At 39.1% G+C, this 16,922-nt stretch overlaps 1 protein-coding gene across 7 annotated transcripts in view; it reads left to right on the top strand.

The window, feature by feature from the left end:
* The window catches only part of CNOT1 (CCR4-NOT transcription complex subunit 1), a 91,137-nt gene that overhangs the window by 65,470 nt on the left and 8,745 nt on the right, over positions 1-16,922 (top strand). For 4 of the 7 annotated variants that reach the window (XM_032284064.1, XM_032284066.1, XM_032284067.1 and 1 more), the window contains exons 31-44: positions 1,010-1,306; positions 2,322-2,462; positions 2,555-2,659; positions 3,265-3,384; positions 4,868-5,059; positions 5,909-6,051; positions 6,572-6,680; positions 6,778-6,947; positions 7,879-8,131; positions 10,342-10,590; positions 11,728-11,891; positions 12,048-12,165; positions 14,409-14,510; positions 16,429-16,602. In XM_032284064.1, the coding sequence (XP_032139955.1) occupies positions 1,010-1,306; positions 2,322-2,462; positions 2,555-2,659; positions 3,265-3,384; positions 4,868-5,059; positions 5,909-6,051; positions 6,572-6,680; positions 6,778-6,947; positions 7,879-8,131; positions 10,342-10,590; positions 11,728-11,891; positions 12,048-12,165; positions 14,409-14,510; positions 16,429-16,602 (2,337 nt within the window). The remainder of the gene's footprint in view (positions 1-1,009; positions 1,307-2,321; positions 2,463-2,554; positions 2,660-3,264; positions 3,385-4,867; positions 5,060-5,908; positions 6,052-6,571; positions 6,681-6,777; positions 6,948-7,878; positions 8,132-10,341; positions 10,591-11,727; positions 11,892-12,047; positions 12,166-14,408; positions 14,511-16,428; positions 16,603-16,922) is intronic. The other 3 variants (XM_032284071.1, XM_032284068.1, XM_032284069.1) reach the window with 1 other exon arrangement.

Genomic DNA, 16,922 nt, shown 5'->3' with positions numbered 1-16,922 from the left:
GGACTTAGTGATTTGAGTTATGTTGCTGTGGCCTGGTTCTAGAAGGAGGTCTGATACACAATAAGGTCATGTAAGATGACCTCTTATCAGTCCTTTTCCCTATACTTAGTATTTGCTTTGTACATTCAAGGGGACATTTTATTGTTATCTTTATTTAGCCTTTTTCTACTTAACATATAATCCAGAATCAGTTGAATGGAGTTTTCATGGTCATTACTTTTTAGAAACTGAAAATGTTCACAAATACAACAGTAACATTAATAAATACATTGAACATTTTGTATTAAAACGAATTGGAAGGTTATCAGAGAAATTATTTTAACCTTGTCCCCCCACTCCCATCCCTGTAGACATACTTAGTTTAGGGGGATGGAGTGGGAGGCAGTGGGACACCTAGATCTAAAATTGTGATTCATCAGTGATCTGAACACTATTATATGCTGGTTTAATTTTTTTTTTTTTTTAAATAACAAATTCGGTAAGTTAAAGGGACCAGGTAAGTTTTGGGGCATAATTTATACCTGCAATAAAAGACTAGAAACAGTCTTTCAAGTGAAGCCAAACACTTCAGTGGGTACTGTAAAATAATCACTAATCTGATGAATTAATTTTTATTTTAATAGTTTTTGTAGGAAGTTTTTTTCTATAAACTTTATTCTTTTTACATTTTCCCAAGCTAGTAGAGAAGTTGCTTTTTAAGAGTACTTTAGCCACAAATTTTTAAGTAGGCCAGTAGTGTGTCTTTAAGTAGTTAATGCATGTTATAATGAACAATTTATTCATTAAACTTGGACTAAAAAAATAGACATACCTGTCATTGTGTGTCACAGGGTATGCTGAATACTGGAGGCCAATTTCTGTTACTTGAATTTTTCCATTGGTTAATTTTAAGTAGAAACTGGTAATTTTTGGTTAACCTTGATTTACAAAATCATGAGTGTGATTGCCAGTAGGAATTGGATTGTCTTATTTGAACAAGGTGTTGATTTTGTCCTCCCCAATCCCCCAGATTCCCTTGTTTCAGGCCCATCCACAGTTGAAGCAGTGTGTGCGTCAGGCAATTGAACGGGCCGTCCAGGAATTGGTCCATCCTGTGGTGGATCGATCAATTAAGATTGCCATGACTACTTGTGAGCAGATAGTCAGGAAGGATTTTGCTCTGGATTCGGAGGAATCTCGAATGCGAATAGCAGCTCATCACATGATGCGTAACTTGACAGCTGGAATGGCTATGATTACATGCAGAGAACCTTTGCTCATGAGCATATCTACCAACCTAAAAAACAGTTTTGCCTCAGCCCTTCGTGTAAGTTGGCTATTTCCTTGGTGTAGGTACAAAATTTATTACTGTTTGTAAAAATTTTTTTCTGTGCCTGTATATGGCACTGGACATTACCACTTATTCTTAATAATCGCCATATTTGTTTGATGTCTTCCATCATCTTAGATTGTAATTCTGTGAGGCAAAACATCGTGTCTGTTTTTTTTTGGGGGGCGGGGCTGTTATATCCTTAACACAATGTTCGACAGATAGTAGATACCCAAATATTTGTTGGTTTAAATAAAGATTTAAAAAGGAATATATTATCTAACAATCTCATTTCTGTTAACCAGGAAGAATTAATTAAAGCTGTTTGAGAAGGCCATTATAAAATGAACTAAAGTGATTTTGCATGTGTACATACCTTCTTCAAATAATTCAGTTACTAGTTTTGACTCTCAGATACCATGGTTAATAATTCAGATATCATGATTAATGATTTGTTTACTGCTTTATTGATTTTTTGTTTGTTTTTAATATTTGTTTCATGAGATAGGATCTCACTCTGTAGCCTAGGCTAGAGTACATTGGTATAATTTCAGCTCACTGCATCCTCCACCTCTTGGGTTCAAGTGATTCTCATGCTTCAGCCTCGCAGGTAGCTGGGATTACAGGCATGTGCTACCACGCCCAGCTGATTTATGTATTTATTTAGTAGAGACAGGGTTTTGCCACATTGGCTAGGCTGGTCTCAAACTCCTGGCCTCAAGTGATCTACCTGCATTGGCCTCCCAAAGTGCTGGGATTACAGGCATGAGCCACCACGCTTGGCCTACTTAACTGATTTTAAGGCATATTCACAGTAAACTGATAAGGTGTATAGGGTATTTTTATCTTGCAAGTGAGGAAGCAATTAAGACTATTTCAAGATCACAGCTGATTTATAAGTAGAGCCATAATTTAAAATGCATTTGCCAAATGCACTGCATTTTCTACTATCCTGTCTGTCCACGTCAACTTTCAAGTCTTTTTCCTTCAATTTCCCCCTCGCCATTAATAGACTGCTTCCCCACAACAAAGGGAGATGATGGATCAGGCAGCTGCTCAATTAGCTCAGGACAATTGTGAGTTGGCTTGCTGTTTTATTCAGAAGACCGCAGTAGAAAAAGCAGGCCCTGAGATGGACAAGAGATTAGCAACTGTAAGTGTTTAGAATTTGCCTTTTAAGATTTTCTTTTTTAATTTAAAGAAGTGCCTTATAACAAGAACCTCAGTGACTTTTTTTGTTTGCAGGAATTTGAGCTGAGAAAACATGCTAGGCAAGAAGGACGCAGATACTGTGATCCTGTCGTCTTAACTTATCAAGCCGAACGGATGCCAGAGCAAATCAGGCTGAAAGTGAGAATTGGGGCTCTGTCTCTCCCTGCTCCATCTTTGCTTTATTTTGAATGTTCTTGTTGATTGAACTCCTTAATGGGACTAGGACAGCAGGGTTAAATGTTGTTTATGAGAAAACATCTTAACTTGATAGCATTTCACTTAATAGCTGCCTGTGGAGCAGGTATGAAATAGCTCTAAATGCCCCTGCTTCTCCAAATTTGTTGAAGTGCTACTACTGTCAGGAGTCCGTGTACCTGCTAGTGTTCATGTTTCCCAGCCTGGGCTTCTCCCATTAATAGTTGCTTATTATTCCCAATGAGACAGTGAGAAATCTGATAATGTTTACCAGCTCCAAGGAAGAATTGCACTGGCATCATCCCATATGAGGCATTTTCCAAGAGAAACAAATAATTTATAAATGAGGGTGACTCTTAGCAGGATTCAGGGAAATGGGAAGCCCTCTTCTGAACTGCATTTGTGTGTGCATGCATGCTTAATCATGCTGTTATATGTTGTAATGATTCTTGTGTCTCTGTGCTTACCCACATGCAGACTTCCACTTTCATAACAATTTCTTTTGATTGTTGAGCGAATTCTGTCAAAATAGGTTTTCTTCTTTCAAGGTTGGTGGTGTGGACCCAAAGCAGCTGGCTGTTTATGAAGAGTTTGCACGCAATGTTCCTGGCTTCTTGCCTACAAATGACCTAAGTCAGCCCACAGGATTTTTAGCTCAGCCCATGAAGGTAAATGTGTATTAAATTAAATTGAGTGTTTTACCAATTAATTTAAATGTTTTTGACATTTAATATATTTTTTTACTTGCTTCCTCGGAGCATAATTTACAGGAAAAACCCATAGTTGTTGAGTTGTAGGTATTCTTTGTGTCCAATTAAGTATGACATATAGGGGATTAAGGAAAAAATTGACATGGGTGATTTAACTTGAATGTTTGGGGAAATTAGGGGAATTTGCATGGTAACATCATAACTTCCTGTCTTTTTTAAAATTATTTTTTTGAGACAGGGTCCTTCTATGTCACTCAGGCTGGAGTGCAGTAGCATGATCTTAGCTCATTGCAACCTCCACTTCCCAGGTTCAAGCGATCCTCCCACCTCAGCCTCCTGAGGAGCTAGGACTACAGGCGTGTGCCACCATGCTCAGCTAATTTTTGTATTTTTTATAAAGATGAGGTTTTGCCATGTTGCCCAGGCTAGATCTGAACTCCTGACCTCAAGTGATCGCCCAACTCAGCCTCCCAAAGTGCCGGGATTACAGGTCTGAGCCACTGTTCCCAGCCTTCCCCTGCTTTTTAAATAAAAGAATTTCCTAAAATTTTCAAAGGTGTTTACAGAAAGCTTTGAAATATAGGGAAAAAACACTTTCCCCCTGAAGTTGCTGACCTGATGTCCCCATCACTCCTGAATCCTTTGGTTTGTATTTGTTTACAAAATCTTTTTTCTATGTGACCATGATACAACCATTAAGCTCAGAAATGAATACTAATACCTTACTCCATCTAATTAATTCATAGACCTCATTGAAGTTTCACCAAGTGTCCCAGTAATGTGTACTAAAAGATTTTAGAATTGCTTCACATTGCTTCCGTTGTCATATTTTTTAAGTCTCCCTCAGTTCTACCTGGTGTAGATAACTTTTTTTTTTTTTTAATCGTTCATGACCATAACACATCTGAAGATTATAGGCTAATTATTTTCAAATTGGTTTGATTTGTTTGTCCAGTGTATTCTCATGACTAGATTCAGGTAATGCGTTTTTTGAAAATAGGAATAACTCAGAAGTAATCTTCTATTCTTACTCTGTCCTATCAGGCTTTGACAGTTGGACTGATTATTGTATTTTTTCACGGTTTGGAATACTTACTTTCTTAGGATGTAGATGTCTTAGTAGATGGTACAGGTGGTGTTGCCCTCAGTCTGTCTCATTATTACTGATGATCTCTTCGATCACTTGATTATGCTGCTGTCTGACAGGTTTTCCTGTCTCAAATGAAGCACCTCTTCCCTTTTGCCTGCCTTGTACTGCCCCACCTGATGGTATTAATACTGAATAGCTCAGGAAGAAGGAATGGAAGAAGTCCTCCATGTTTGAATGTCAAAATAAGAAAAAGGGAGTAAACATACTAATAGACCTCTATTTGATACATGTGTCAATAAAAAACCTTAACATTCTTTTGTCTCTTGTTGGTTGTTTCCTTCTCTAAAACAGCAAGCTTGGGCAACAGATGATGTAGCTCAGATTTATGATAAGTGTATTACAGAACTGGAGCAGCATCTGCATGCCATCCCACCAACTTTGGCCATGAACCCGCAAGCTCAGGCTCTTCGAAGTCTCTTGGAGGTTGTAGTTTTATCTCGAAACTCTCGGGATGCCATAGCTGCTCTTGGATTGCTCCAAAAGGTTGGTTCTTAAGCTATTACTTGTAGAAAATACTAGGTGTGTAAACGTTCAGTGACTTGCACCACCCTCTGCATATTTATGCAGTTACGTTTAAGAATTCATAATAGAAATCAAGTTCTATAAGTAGGTGATTTTTTTTTTTCCAGTGTAGAATGCAGTCATGGAAGTTTTGAATGGTAAAGTTGGAAATCTTTATATTTTTCTTAAAGATATTTCAGAAATGTGATTTTTAGAACCTTTAAAAGATAGCGCTTGAGTGAGAGAGAAAGAGAGAGTGTGTGTGTGTGTGTGTGTATATAAGAGGCAGGGTCTCTCTCTGTCACCCAGGCTTGAGTACGGTGATGTGATCATGGGCTCACATGAGCTTCCCACATCAGCCTCTTGAATAGCTGGGATTACAGGTGTGCACTGCCATGCCAAGCTAATTTTTAATTTTTTTGTGGAGACAGGTCTTGCTTTGTTGCCCAGGCTATTCTCAAACTCAAGTGGCCCTCACACCGCAGCCTCCCAAAGTGTTGGGATTATAGGCATGAGCCAGTGAGCCCAGCTGCCCTTTAGATTTTCAGGGACAGGTTGATCCAAGAATTTGGATCAGGATAGGCAGGGAGCCTTGGGTTTTAACTACAGCAGAGCTTTTTATGAAAATGAAGAACACAAAATGAACTTAACTAGATAGAATTTAGAGTCTGTGTGATAAGCAACTGAAAAGGATGTTTGGAGAGTGGAAAGGACAGTCTTGAGGCTTTGGAAGGTATTTGGTAGTGGGCGTTGAGATTTGATTTCTGACTGTGATAGTTGGGGCTGAGTACTGTATTTTCCATGGTTTTGAACGCTTTCTTTCTCTCATAGGCTGTAGAGGGCTTACTAGATGCCACAAGTGGTGCTGATGCTGACCTGCTGCTGCGCTACAGGGAATGCCACCTCTTGGTACTAAAAGCTCTGCAGGATGGCCGGGCATATGGGTCTCCATGGTGCAACAAACAGATCACAAGGTCAGTAGCCATCTTGGAATAGTTGTGTGTGTTGGACTACGATCGCCTTTTCGATATAGATAGCACTGTTTATGTCCAGGGGTTTCCCTTTTTTCTAGTAGGTAGATTGGAGGGACACTTGGACTTTCTACTTCTGAGAGGTGAGAATTGTTAAGTAGTTATTTTCCATCTGGTCTCCTCATGTTGGATATAGAAAAAACCAGTACCTTGTTTTGGGGAATAAATTATAGGTCATTGTTTTAAAAGGTTTTAGTGATTTCTCAGAAGTGTTATTCATGTATAAGTACTTTAATGTCTTAAATGGAATCCTCTGTTTCCTAGGATTTGAAAGCAAAACCTGGGCTATCTGTTGTTCTGTTTTATTACTGGCTGTTTTTAAATTTGGACACTGATTGTGTTGAATCTCAAGGCATTCTTAATTTGGAGCAAATTCCCATGAGTAAAATGAGCACTTTATTTTATACAGTATAGCCATACTGTATAAAGGTTAGATGAATAAAGACATTTGAACCTTTTCTAGGTGCCTAATTGAATGTCGGGATGAATATAAATATAATGTGGAGGCTGTGGAGCTGCTAATTCGCAATCATTTAGTTAATATGCAGCAGTATGATCTTCACCTAGCGCAGGTATGGAAGGAATTTACTTGCAGGGACAAAAGGACTCCGGGAAGTATGTTTGCTCTTAAGTGTTTTCCCTCTTAAATTGTGTTTTCTGTGTTGCCAGTCAATGGAGAATGGTTTAAACTACATGGCTGTGGCATTTGCTATGCAATTGGTGAAAATCCTGCTGGTGGATGAAAGGAGTGTTGCCCATGTTACCGAGGCAGATCTGTTCCACACCATTGAAACCCTCATGAGAATTAATGCTCATTCCAGAGGCAATGCTCCAGAAGGGTGAGGATGAAATGCTTTGAGATCCCTGTGCATTTAGTAGTCTCCTAGTATCTTTAGGAATGAATGTGCAGACTTACCAAGATTACTTGTTATAACTGCTTTACCAACAAGCTGTGGGTGAGTAGCTTTGGTAGGGGCAAAAGCTTAATTTACTGCCAAGCCTTTTTGGCGTAGAGCAGTACATATCGTACCAGACTTAGTGTCAGAGTCCCGTGTTTAAGCCCTGGTCATGCCACTTAAAAGCTTTCTGATTTTAGGCAAATTGACTTACCCTCCTTAAACTTTTTTTTTTTAAAGACAGAGTCTCACTTTGTCACCAGGCTGGAGTGCAGTGGTGCAATCTTGGCTCACTGCAACCTCTGCGTCTTGGGTTCAGGCGATTCTCCTGCCTCAGCTTCCTGAGTAGCTGAGACTACAGGCACGTGCCACCACGCCCAGCTAGTTTTTCCAAAGAGACTTTTTCACCATCTTGGCCAGGATGGTCTCGATCCCTTGACCTCGCGATCCACCCGCTTTGGCTTCCCAAAGTGCTGAGATTACAGACGTGAGCCACCGTGCTCTGGCAACCTATTCCTTATATAAAAAGGAAATAATTTCTCAAAGAATGATTGAAAATCAAGAGAAGTAACCTAAAGAAAGCATGGTACATAGTAGGCAAGCAGCGAATATTTATTGACTCTGAACATCAGCTTCATTTCAGTGAACACAGATTTTGGGCAAGAAGTAACTTAACTGAGGGCAGTCATTTGCATGTTATGTGCTCATAAGCAGATAAGAAGAGACCAAGGATAGTTTTGCCTCAGTGTGGAAGTGGTAAAGTGAAGTGGTAAGCCACTCTTGTGGTTGCTGTTAAATAAGTAAATTATCCATCTGTGTCTGTAAAATGACAACTATGAGTAGACTGATTTTCACCATGGATTTATTGTATTAGATTGCCCCAGCTGATGGAAGTAGTGCGATCCAACTATGAAGCAATGATTGATCGTGCTCATGGAGGCCCAAACTTTATGATGCATTCTGGGATCTCTCAAGCCTCAGAGTACGATGACCCTCCAGGCCTGAGGGAGAAGGCAGAGTATCTTCTGAGGGAATGGGTGAATCTCTACCATTCAGCAGCAGCTGGCCGCGACAGTACCAAAGCTTTCTCTGCGTTTGTTGGACAGGTAGAGCTTTTGGAAAGAAAGGTGCTTTTTATTCAACATAAGTAGGGTGTGATGCCTCCAATATTAAAGCTCAGTATTACTTCCCTGTTGTCAGACAGTTACTTCCATACTCATGCAAATAAAAAATGTCATCATTATATGGTCAAATTGTAGCCTGTTTTCTCATGGTTGATCACTAAGCAGTAAAGTCATCGTTTCCTGCCCATTGTTGGTTCTGTATATTCCATTTCAGTTGTCACAGCTACAAAGTACATGGGTCAGATAATGAATAATGAAACTGCCAAATGTAATTTTACTAGCACTGATGGTACTGTGGGCTAATAAATATGTAAAATTCTCACAGTAGCCCACATTAAAAAGATACAACAAATACAAAATGCTTAACTATTTAAATGGTAGAGTGTTTTAAGGCATTTTCTAGTTTAAATATTTATTTAAACATAGTGACTTTTTTTTGGAAAATAATTTCAAGTATTTCTTTTCATTAGATTTAATGCAAATTGGACTTTTGAGTTAAAGTGTTAGGATCAAAGCTCCTAGCTGAAAATCAGGTTTGGCAGGAATGTTTGTGAATAGGATGAACATGAAAAGGGAGCCATAGTACCATTTAGCATTCTGTTTTTGATTGTCACTGGCTCCTTTCAGCGACTGTGAGGGAATCAGACCCATTAAGTCCATGTGTCCCAGTTATAACTTGGCAAGAGTGGTACTTTAACTGAATTGACCTTGGAATTTCCTTTATTAGAACTGCTGTGATGTTTTTTTCAGGGTGAGTTATCTGCTTATTTCTGCAGATTGACCGTTAAATTTCTTCAAACTGAACCCAAAATTGAGGTATATTGGTAAAGAAAGGTGACAAATTAGGTCTCTTTTCAAATAAATGACAATTGAATGTGGAAGGGCTGACTTGAATTCTAAAAGTTATTTGAAATTGGATTTACTTTTCAAAATGAATGTTACTCAGTAAATCATACTGAGTATATTTCTCCCCGAAAGAATCCAGGGAAATACAAAACATACCCTACTGAAAAGCTGTTACTGCATGTTTATAGTCTGATTTATAATTTGAAAGGAAGAAATTGGAATCCATTGGTCTTTGTGACCATTGCTATTTCATGGGTATGGATGTGGCACCTGTCTCTGCCCTTCCTGTTGGCTTATTTGCTCTCATTTCTTCTTTCTCTTGAAAAAGATAGTATGTTACATTTTCCTGTTTTCGTATCCTTTTGAAAATTCTTTCCTCCTTTTGCTCCTCCTTGATCACAGCACTCTGTCCTTATTCCTCTCTCTCTCTTAGTTTTTCAGATACCAATGTAGACAAAAAGTCCTTATGCCATGCTGGCATTCTGTCCCAGCAAGGGTACGATATTATCATAGTCTTAACCAGTTCAGTTGTCTTAACTGCTTATCAGGGATAGTTGTTTCAAAAATTTAAAGATAACCTTGAAGTTTTTTTTCTGAGCTTGGTTTCTTTCTTTAGTGAGTACTGACCTGTTCTTCCTCTGTAGCCTTAATGTGTATTTCACTGTTGTCTTTTTTTTTTTTTTTTAAGGGGTGATGAGAACTAGCCAAATAACAATCCCGCCATGCATCAGTTCTAGTGTATATGTCATATAGTTTCTAATTTTTCCTTTCTTTTAAATAACTTGCATTTCCCACATTGTTTTAACTTAATATAACATTTCATTACATTAAAATACTTAGACTAGATTTGTACGTATTTCCATTTGGCGCTTATCTATTGTACAAATTACTGATTTTTCTGGGGGTAGCTTGTAGTTTTAAAAGCTTTGATACTGGTTAAATCAGTTTGTGGAAATTATCTTCAAATCCTTGAGAAGTAAATTATCTTAAATTCTGTGGGGAAGTAAAATAGATGTTATTTAGTCTCCTCCTTGGAGTTCACAATGTCTGAATATGATTTAGAGAGTTACTAACAGTTGATTTTATTTGCATGGTTAATTTTCCACATTATTTTGTGGTGACCTGATCCAAATTGCCATGATATTATCTGTCGGTTTCCATCTTCTCTCTTCTAAAAACTGGAGGAATTCTGTCATGGCACCTTAATGGGAAAATAATTCTCCTGATGACACATTTTTTACAATGTAAGAATTAGAAATATGACAGTAGGAACAAATGAGAGTATACTTTTAACATGAAAATTAAAGGTATATGAAGTTTATTTGTGTGTTATCTCATTGTGTCTCTGTTTTTTGTTCCTGTGGTAGATGCACCAGCAAGGAATACTAAAGACCGATGATCTCATAACACGGTTCTTTCGTCTGTGTACTGAAATGTGTGTTGAAATCAGTTACCGTGCTCAAGCTGAACAGCAGCACAATCCTGCTGCTAATCCCACTATGATCCGAGCCAAGTGCTATCACAACCTGGATGCCTTTGTTCGACTCATTGCACTGCTCGTGAAACACTCAGGGGAGGCCACCAACACTGTCACAAAGATTAATCTGCTGAACAAGGTCTGAAATCTTTTCTTGCCTTAGTCTTAGTCTACATCTCTGGGGTGTTTTTTTTTTTCTTCTTTTTTTCGAGAGAGTATCACTGTGTCACCAAGAATGGATGCCTCCCAAGTAGCTGGGAATACAGGCATTAGTCTTGATGTCTAGAATGTTCTAGTTTTAGTAGAGACAGGGTCTCAACATGTTGCCCAGGCTGATCGTGAACTCCTGGCCTCAAGTGATCTGCTTGCCTGGGCTTCTGAAGGTGCTGGGATTACAGGCATGAGCCACCATGCCCGACCACATCAGTGGTTCTTAACCCTATTGGGGCCAACCCTTCCTCAAAACATTTTGTTGATGCCTTTTTTCTGTTCTTGAATTAAATTTGTAGACCGCCATGTCTTAGAAATAGAATATAGTGCCTTAACTGAAGTATAAAAAGAAAGAGATCATAATGTATTTCAATATGTTAATACTTGGTATTGACTAATACAAATTTGCCTCATACAGAGAATCACTGTGAGTGGGTGGCTAGAAGTGCCTTCTGATAGACTGGCAGCTCAAGTACATGAGTGACATTAGTCATTGGCTTGATTTACACAGCAGAGTTCCTGGAAATTTGAATATTTAAACAGTACAAAAAGATGTGTAAAAATGGACTTTGATTTTGGATTTGGGAAATTAAGAGATGTGTTCTTCAAGTCCCTCACTGTTCAGTAGGCAAGTCAAGTGGAATGGGAACTCTGCAACCTAACAGCTTACTGCCCCCTACCTACTAAATGCCAAGACAAGTGTAAATTACTGCCATATGTCAACTTCTTGTCAGACCAGAAGAATTAGATTGTTATATTCTATTAACATGGTGAAATATAAGGGGCCTTCCTGATTTCTAGAGCTGAAGAAAAACCATTGGCCATTGGTAGCAAATATTCAGGTGTGGTCCAAGGCTGTTGAAATTCAGGGAAACAAACAAAACACTAAAGGCTGAGTAAAACCAATTGATGGCCCCATCGGCTACCAGCATGTAATTTTGTATTCAAATGGCATATATGCATTCCTTTTTGTCGGGTTTAAGAATACAAAGTTTAAAAAGCATGACTTCAAAGTGGTGAGTGAATTATCGAATGATTAATAAGCTCTAATTTGTGTTTTATATAGGTCCTTGGTATAGTAGTGGGAGTTCTCCTTCAGGATCATGATGTTCGTCAGAGTGAATTTCAGCAGCTTCCCTACCATCGAATTTTTATCATGCTGCTCTTGGAACTCAATGCACCTGAGCATGTGTTGGAAACCATTAATTTTCAGACACTTACAGCTTTCTGGTGAGTATTGTGTTTGAGATTTCATGTTAAGGTTTGCTGGATTAATATAGTAAAATTGTAGGAATAGAACCCTTGAGCCCTTTGAGCCTTCGTTCATGTGCTGTTCACTGTTTTTAAGTTGGACCGTGCTTCTGACTAAGGTTTTTCTTCTTTCAGCAATACATTCCACATCTTGAGGCCTACCAAAGCTCCTGGCTTTGTATATGCCTGGCTTGAACTGATTTCCCATCGGATATTTATTGCAAGAATGCTGGCACATACGCCACAGCAGAAGGTGTGGCTGCAGTTTATCTCCTGTATAAGACTATAACTACATGGGCTTATCAGCACTGCCTATAGATTTCTATTAGCATTTAGTAGTAATTATACTTCTTCCAAACTTAGTTGAGAGTTCTGTTTATTGTTCACTCAAGTCTTGAGAGAGGTTTAACCAAGTACTTGACTGCCTCTGCCTGAAAGCCATTCCTCAGTGATTAGGTGTTGCTGCTTCAAGTCAGTTGTGGGTCACCTGTGTCAGTCTCTCAAGGTTTTATTTATTTTTTTCCTTTCTTTCGCTTAAAATGTTTTGCTTCTGTATGCACAGAATGATTTATATATATTTGTCAGTTAAGGGTTTTTTTTAGGGGGAGAAGGGGAAGGGGTATTGTTTTTACTTATTTAGAGACGGAGTCCTGCTCTGTTGCCCAGGCTAGAGTGCAGTGGTGCAATCTCGGCTCACTGTAACCTCCACCTCCCTGGTTCAAGCACTTCTGCCTCAGCCTCCCAAGTAGCTGGGTTTACAGCCGCCTACCACTGTGCCTGGTTAATTTTTGTATTCTTAGTAGAGATGGGGTTTCACCATCCTGGCCAGGCTGGTCTCGAGCTCCTAATCTCGTGATCCACCTGCCTTGGCCTCCTAAGGTGCTGGGATTACAGGCATCAGCCACTGTGCCCTGCCAGTTGTTTTTTATAAAGTTAAAATCCATGTGTGCCCTCCTAAATATCTGAATAAATCTCTGGGTAATAGGGCTCTGGAGCTTGTTGGTTTTATAGATTTTCACTCTTAAATGCTGAAGTTCTCACACTTAAGGCTGAGGTCTACTGGACTACTTTATTTTGAAGGATTATGATCAAGTTCTGTTAAAGAGTTCTTAATTTAATTGGTAATACAATACAGTTAACATGAGAAGTTTTTTTTCCTCCCATCTTGGAATTAAATTGGCAAATGAATACTGCAGAAACTACCATTATTTGGCCCTTCAGATCAGAAGAAATGTGACTGCTATGTAATATGGAGGGAACTTGACAAAAAAAGGAAGGTGAAATAGCCCTTAAATGAAGTTGGTTTTCTTTGGTGGAGACCAGCATTCTAGGAGGAAGAAACACAACATATGAAATACAATTATCCAATAATTAAATGTATGGTTGTGAAAGGGTGAGCAAGCCAACTTTGTCTGAAAATAGAGGATTCATGTTGTGGACTTAACAAGATTATTTGCCAAGAGTTGGGTTGCAGGAGGGAGAAGAAATGATTGAGACTCAATAAGGAATTAAGAAAACAGATTTCGCCGGGCGCGGTGGCTCAAGCCTGTAATCCCAGTACTTTGGGAGGCCGAGGCGGGTGGATCACGAGGTCAAGAGATCGAGACCATCCTGGTCAACATGGTGAAACCCCGTCTCTACTAAAACTACAAAAAATTAGCTGGGCATGGTGGCGCGTGCCTGTAGTCCCAGCTACTCAGGAGGCTGAGGCAGGAGAATTGCCTAAACCCAGGAGGCGGAGGTTGCGGTGAGCCGAGATCGCGCCATTGCACTCCAGCCTGGGTAACATGAGTGAAAACCCCTTTCAAAAAAAAAAAAAAAAAAAAGAAAGAAAGAAAACAGATTTCTTGTTAGTTTATGCAGTTGACTGTTTTGTGTTCTATCAGAAGTTTCCTCAAGGTTTCATCCTCCCTTTTTAAATTTTGCTACAAGCACACAGAGATCATTATGTCTTGAAATCTCTGGAGCCAGTTGTTTGTTTCAAATATTATTTCTTGCTATCTTCATAATAACTTAGGTCCTTTTAAATGCCAATCTTTTTTTTTTTTTCTTTTTTTGAGATGGAGTTTCACTCTTGTTGCCCAGGCTGGAGTGCAATGGCATGATCTCGGCTCACTGCAACCTTCACCTCCCAGGTTCAAGCAATTCTCCTGCCTCAGCCTCCCGAGTAGCTGGGATTACAGGTGCCTGCCACCATGCCCGGCTAATTTTTTGCATTTTTAGTAGACATGTGGTTTCACCATGTTGGCCTGGCTGGTCTTGAACTCCTGACCTCAGGTGATCCACCCACCTGCCTCGGCCTCCTAAAGTACTGGGATTACAGGCGTGAGCCACTGTGCCCGGCCTTTAATGCCAATCTTTAGTAGAGGTACACTGTTAGTATTCTCTACTTACATTAGCATGAAGAAAATAAGTCAGTGTAGCTGCTTGGGTGACTTCTAGTGGTTGAAAAACAGCTGAGTATAATTATGACTCATGTATATTTCTTTCTTTCAGGGGTGGCCTATGTATGCACAGCTACTGATTGATTTATTCAAATATTTAGCGCCTTTCCTTAGAAATGTGGAACTCACCAAACCTATGCAAATCCTCTACAAGGTAATTAACTTGGATTTATTATAAATTAAAATAACTTTGAGATTTTTTTTTTTTTTTTTTTTGAGACGGAGTTTCACTCATGTTACCAGGCTGGAGTGCAATGGCGAGATCTCGGCTCACCGCAACCTCCGCCTCCTGGGTTCAGGCAATTCTCCTGCCTCAGCCTCCTGAGTAGCTGGGATTACAGGCACGCACCACCATGCCCAGCTAATTTTTTGTATTTTTTTTCAGTAGAGACGGGGTTTCACCATGTTGACCAGGATGGTCTCGATCTCCTGACCTCGTGATCCACCCGCCTCGGCCTCCCAAAGTGCTGGGATTACAGGCTTGAGCCACTGCGCCCGGCTACTTTGAGATCTTAAAACAAAATACACTTCAGGAGTCTGAGGCCTTGTTTTGTTTTTATTAAGCATTTAAGGCGACATACATTCATTCAGAAAAGTGCAGAAATCAAATGTACTTGAATAACCAGCACCCAAATGTACAAGTGTTTGTATGTTCAACTTTAGAAGATACTGCAGCTTTACAAAGTGTTTGTACCAGTTTACACTTTTGAACAGCACAGAAGTTACTGTTTTTCCCACATCTTGCCATACTTGGTATTGTCTGTTTTTCATTTTAGCCTTTTTGGAAGTTATACTGTGAGATCTCTTTGTGGATTTAATTTGCATTTCCTTGATGATTTCTCTCTTTTTTTTTTTTTTTTTTTGGGTGGGGTGCGGAGTCAGAGTCTCTCTGAAACCCAGGCTGGAGTGCAGTGGCACAATCCGAGTTACTAAACTTCTGCCTCCCAGGTTCAAGTGATACTTGTGCCTCAGCTTCCCTAGTAGCTGGGACTACAGGCATGTGTCACCACGCCTGGCTAATTTTTTGTGTATTTAGTAGACATGGGGTTTCATCATGTTGGTCATGCGTGTCTCAAACTCCTGACTTTAAGTGAGCAGTCGACCTCAGCCTTCCAAAGTGCTGGGATTATAGGCATAAGCCACTGCACCGGGCCTCCTTGATGATTTCTTAATGAGGTTTTCATGTATAGATCAGCTGTGGATATCACCATCACCTTTTTGTGATGCTCCTTTTCCAGTCTTTTGGCTCTTGTTTGTATTTTTATGTATTAAATAATTCTTTATATATTCTAAATACAAGCCCTTTGTTATTACGTATTCAAACATCTCCCACTCTCACAGCTTGCGCTTTACCTCCCTTAAAGGAAGGTTGAAGTGTTTTTTGAGGAACAGAAGCTTTAAAACTTATTGTAGTCAAAACTGTAGATTTTTAAACTTCTGTTAAAAAGTTCCTTTTTGTGACTTGTGTAGGAAATTTTTGCATGTCTCAACATGCTAAGTTGTTCTATCTTTCACCTATCTGAATTATCAGTTTATGGGCATAAAATCGTTTAATGTTCTAAAACTATTTTTCATGACTGTAGGATCTGTAATGTCATTCCTGACATTAGTAATTTTTGTATTTTCTCTACTAGTCTTGGTTAGGGTTTATCAGTTGATTAATCTTTTATAATAACTAACTTGGGCTTTGATTTCCTCCCTTTTCAGTACTTTACAAAATTTATTATATGCTTTTACTTTGCTTTCTTTGGTTTTCATTAGTTCTTTTTTTTTTTTTTTAGCTTCTGAAGATAGATGCTTACATCATTGTATCTATTTTTTTTGTCCAGACTTCTCTTCTAGCATTTCATTTCAGTGTGTAATTCCTGATGCCTAGTTTTTCATACCTAAATGGAAATAGTTGATAAATCATCTGTGATAATGTTAATTAAAGCCTGAAACTTTTGAAAAAATGTTACTAAAGTGTATTTTACCTTTTTTGGGGGGAGGGAGAGGAGACGTTAAATTTATAATAGGAAAATGTTAACTCCCTTTTCTTAGTGTGGAAATGTTTTTCTTGTTTTTTAAAATAGGGCACTTTAAGAGTGCTGCTGGTTCTTTTGCATGATTTCCCAGAGTTCCTTTGTGATTACCATTATGGGTTTTGTGATGTGATTCCACCTAATTGTATCCAGTTAAGAAATTTGATCCTGAGTGCCTTTCCAAGAAACATGAGGCTCCCAGACCCATTCACTCCTAATCTAAAGGTAAAGTTCCAACTAGTTAAAGGAAAATTTATGTCTTAGTATTTCAGTCCTTTCTCTGATAAGTAGGCTGTTCCAACACTTCCCTACCCAACTACATGCACACTGTTAGTTAAGAGTATTCTTTTTTTTTTTGAGACGGAGTTTCGCTCTTGTTGCCCAGGCTGGAGTGCAATGGCGCGATCTCGGCTCACCGCAACCTCCGCCTCATGGGTTCAGGCAATTCTCCTGCCTCAGCCTCCTGAGTAGCTGGGATTACAGGCACGCACCACCATGCCCAGCTGATTTTTTGTATTTTTAGTAGAGACGGGGTTTCACCATGT

This window comes from Sapajus apella, unplaced genomic scaffold, assembly GCF_009761245.1.
Source record: "Sapajus apella isolate SASKATOON/1434 unplaced genomic scaffold, GSC_monkey_1.0 scaffold15, whole genome shotgun sequence".
Taxonomy (NCBI): Eukaryota; Metazoa; Chordata; class Mammalia; order Primates; family Cebidae; genus Sapajus; species Sapajus apella.
This window is presented reverse-complemented; position numbering and strand designations above follow the sequence as displayed.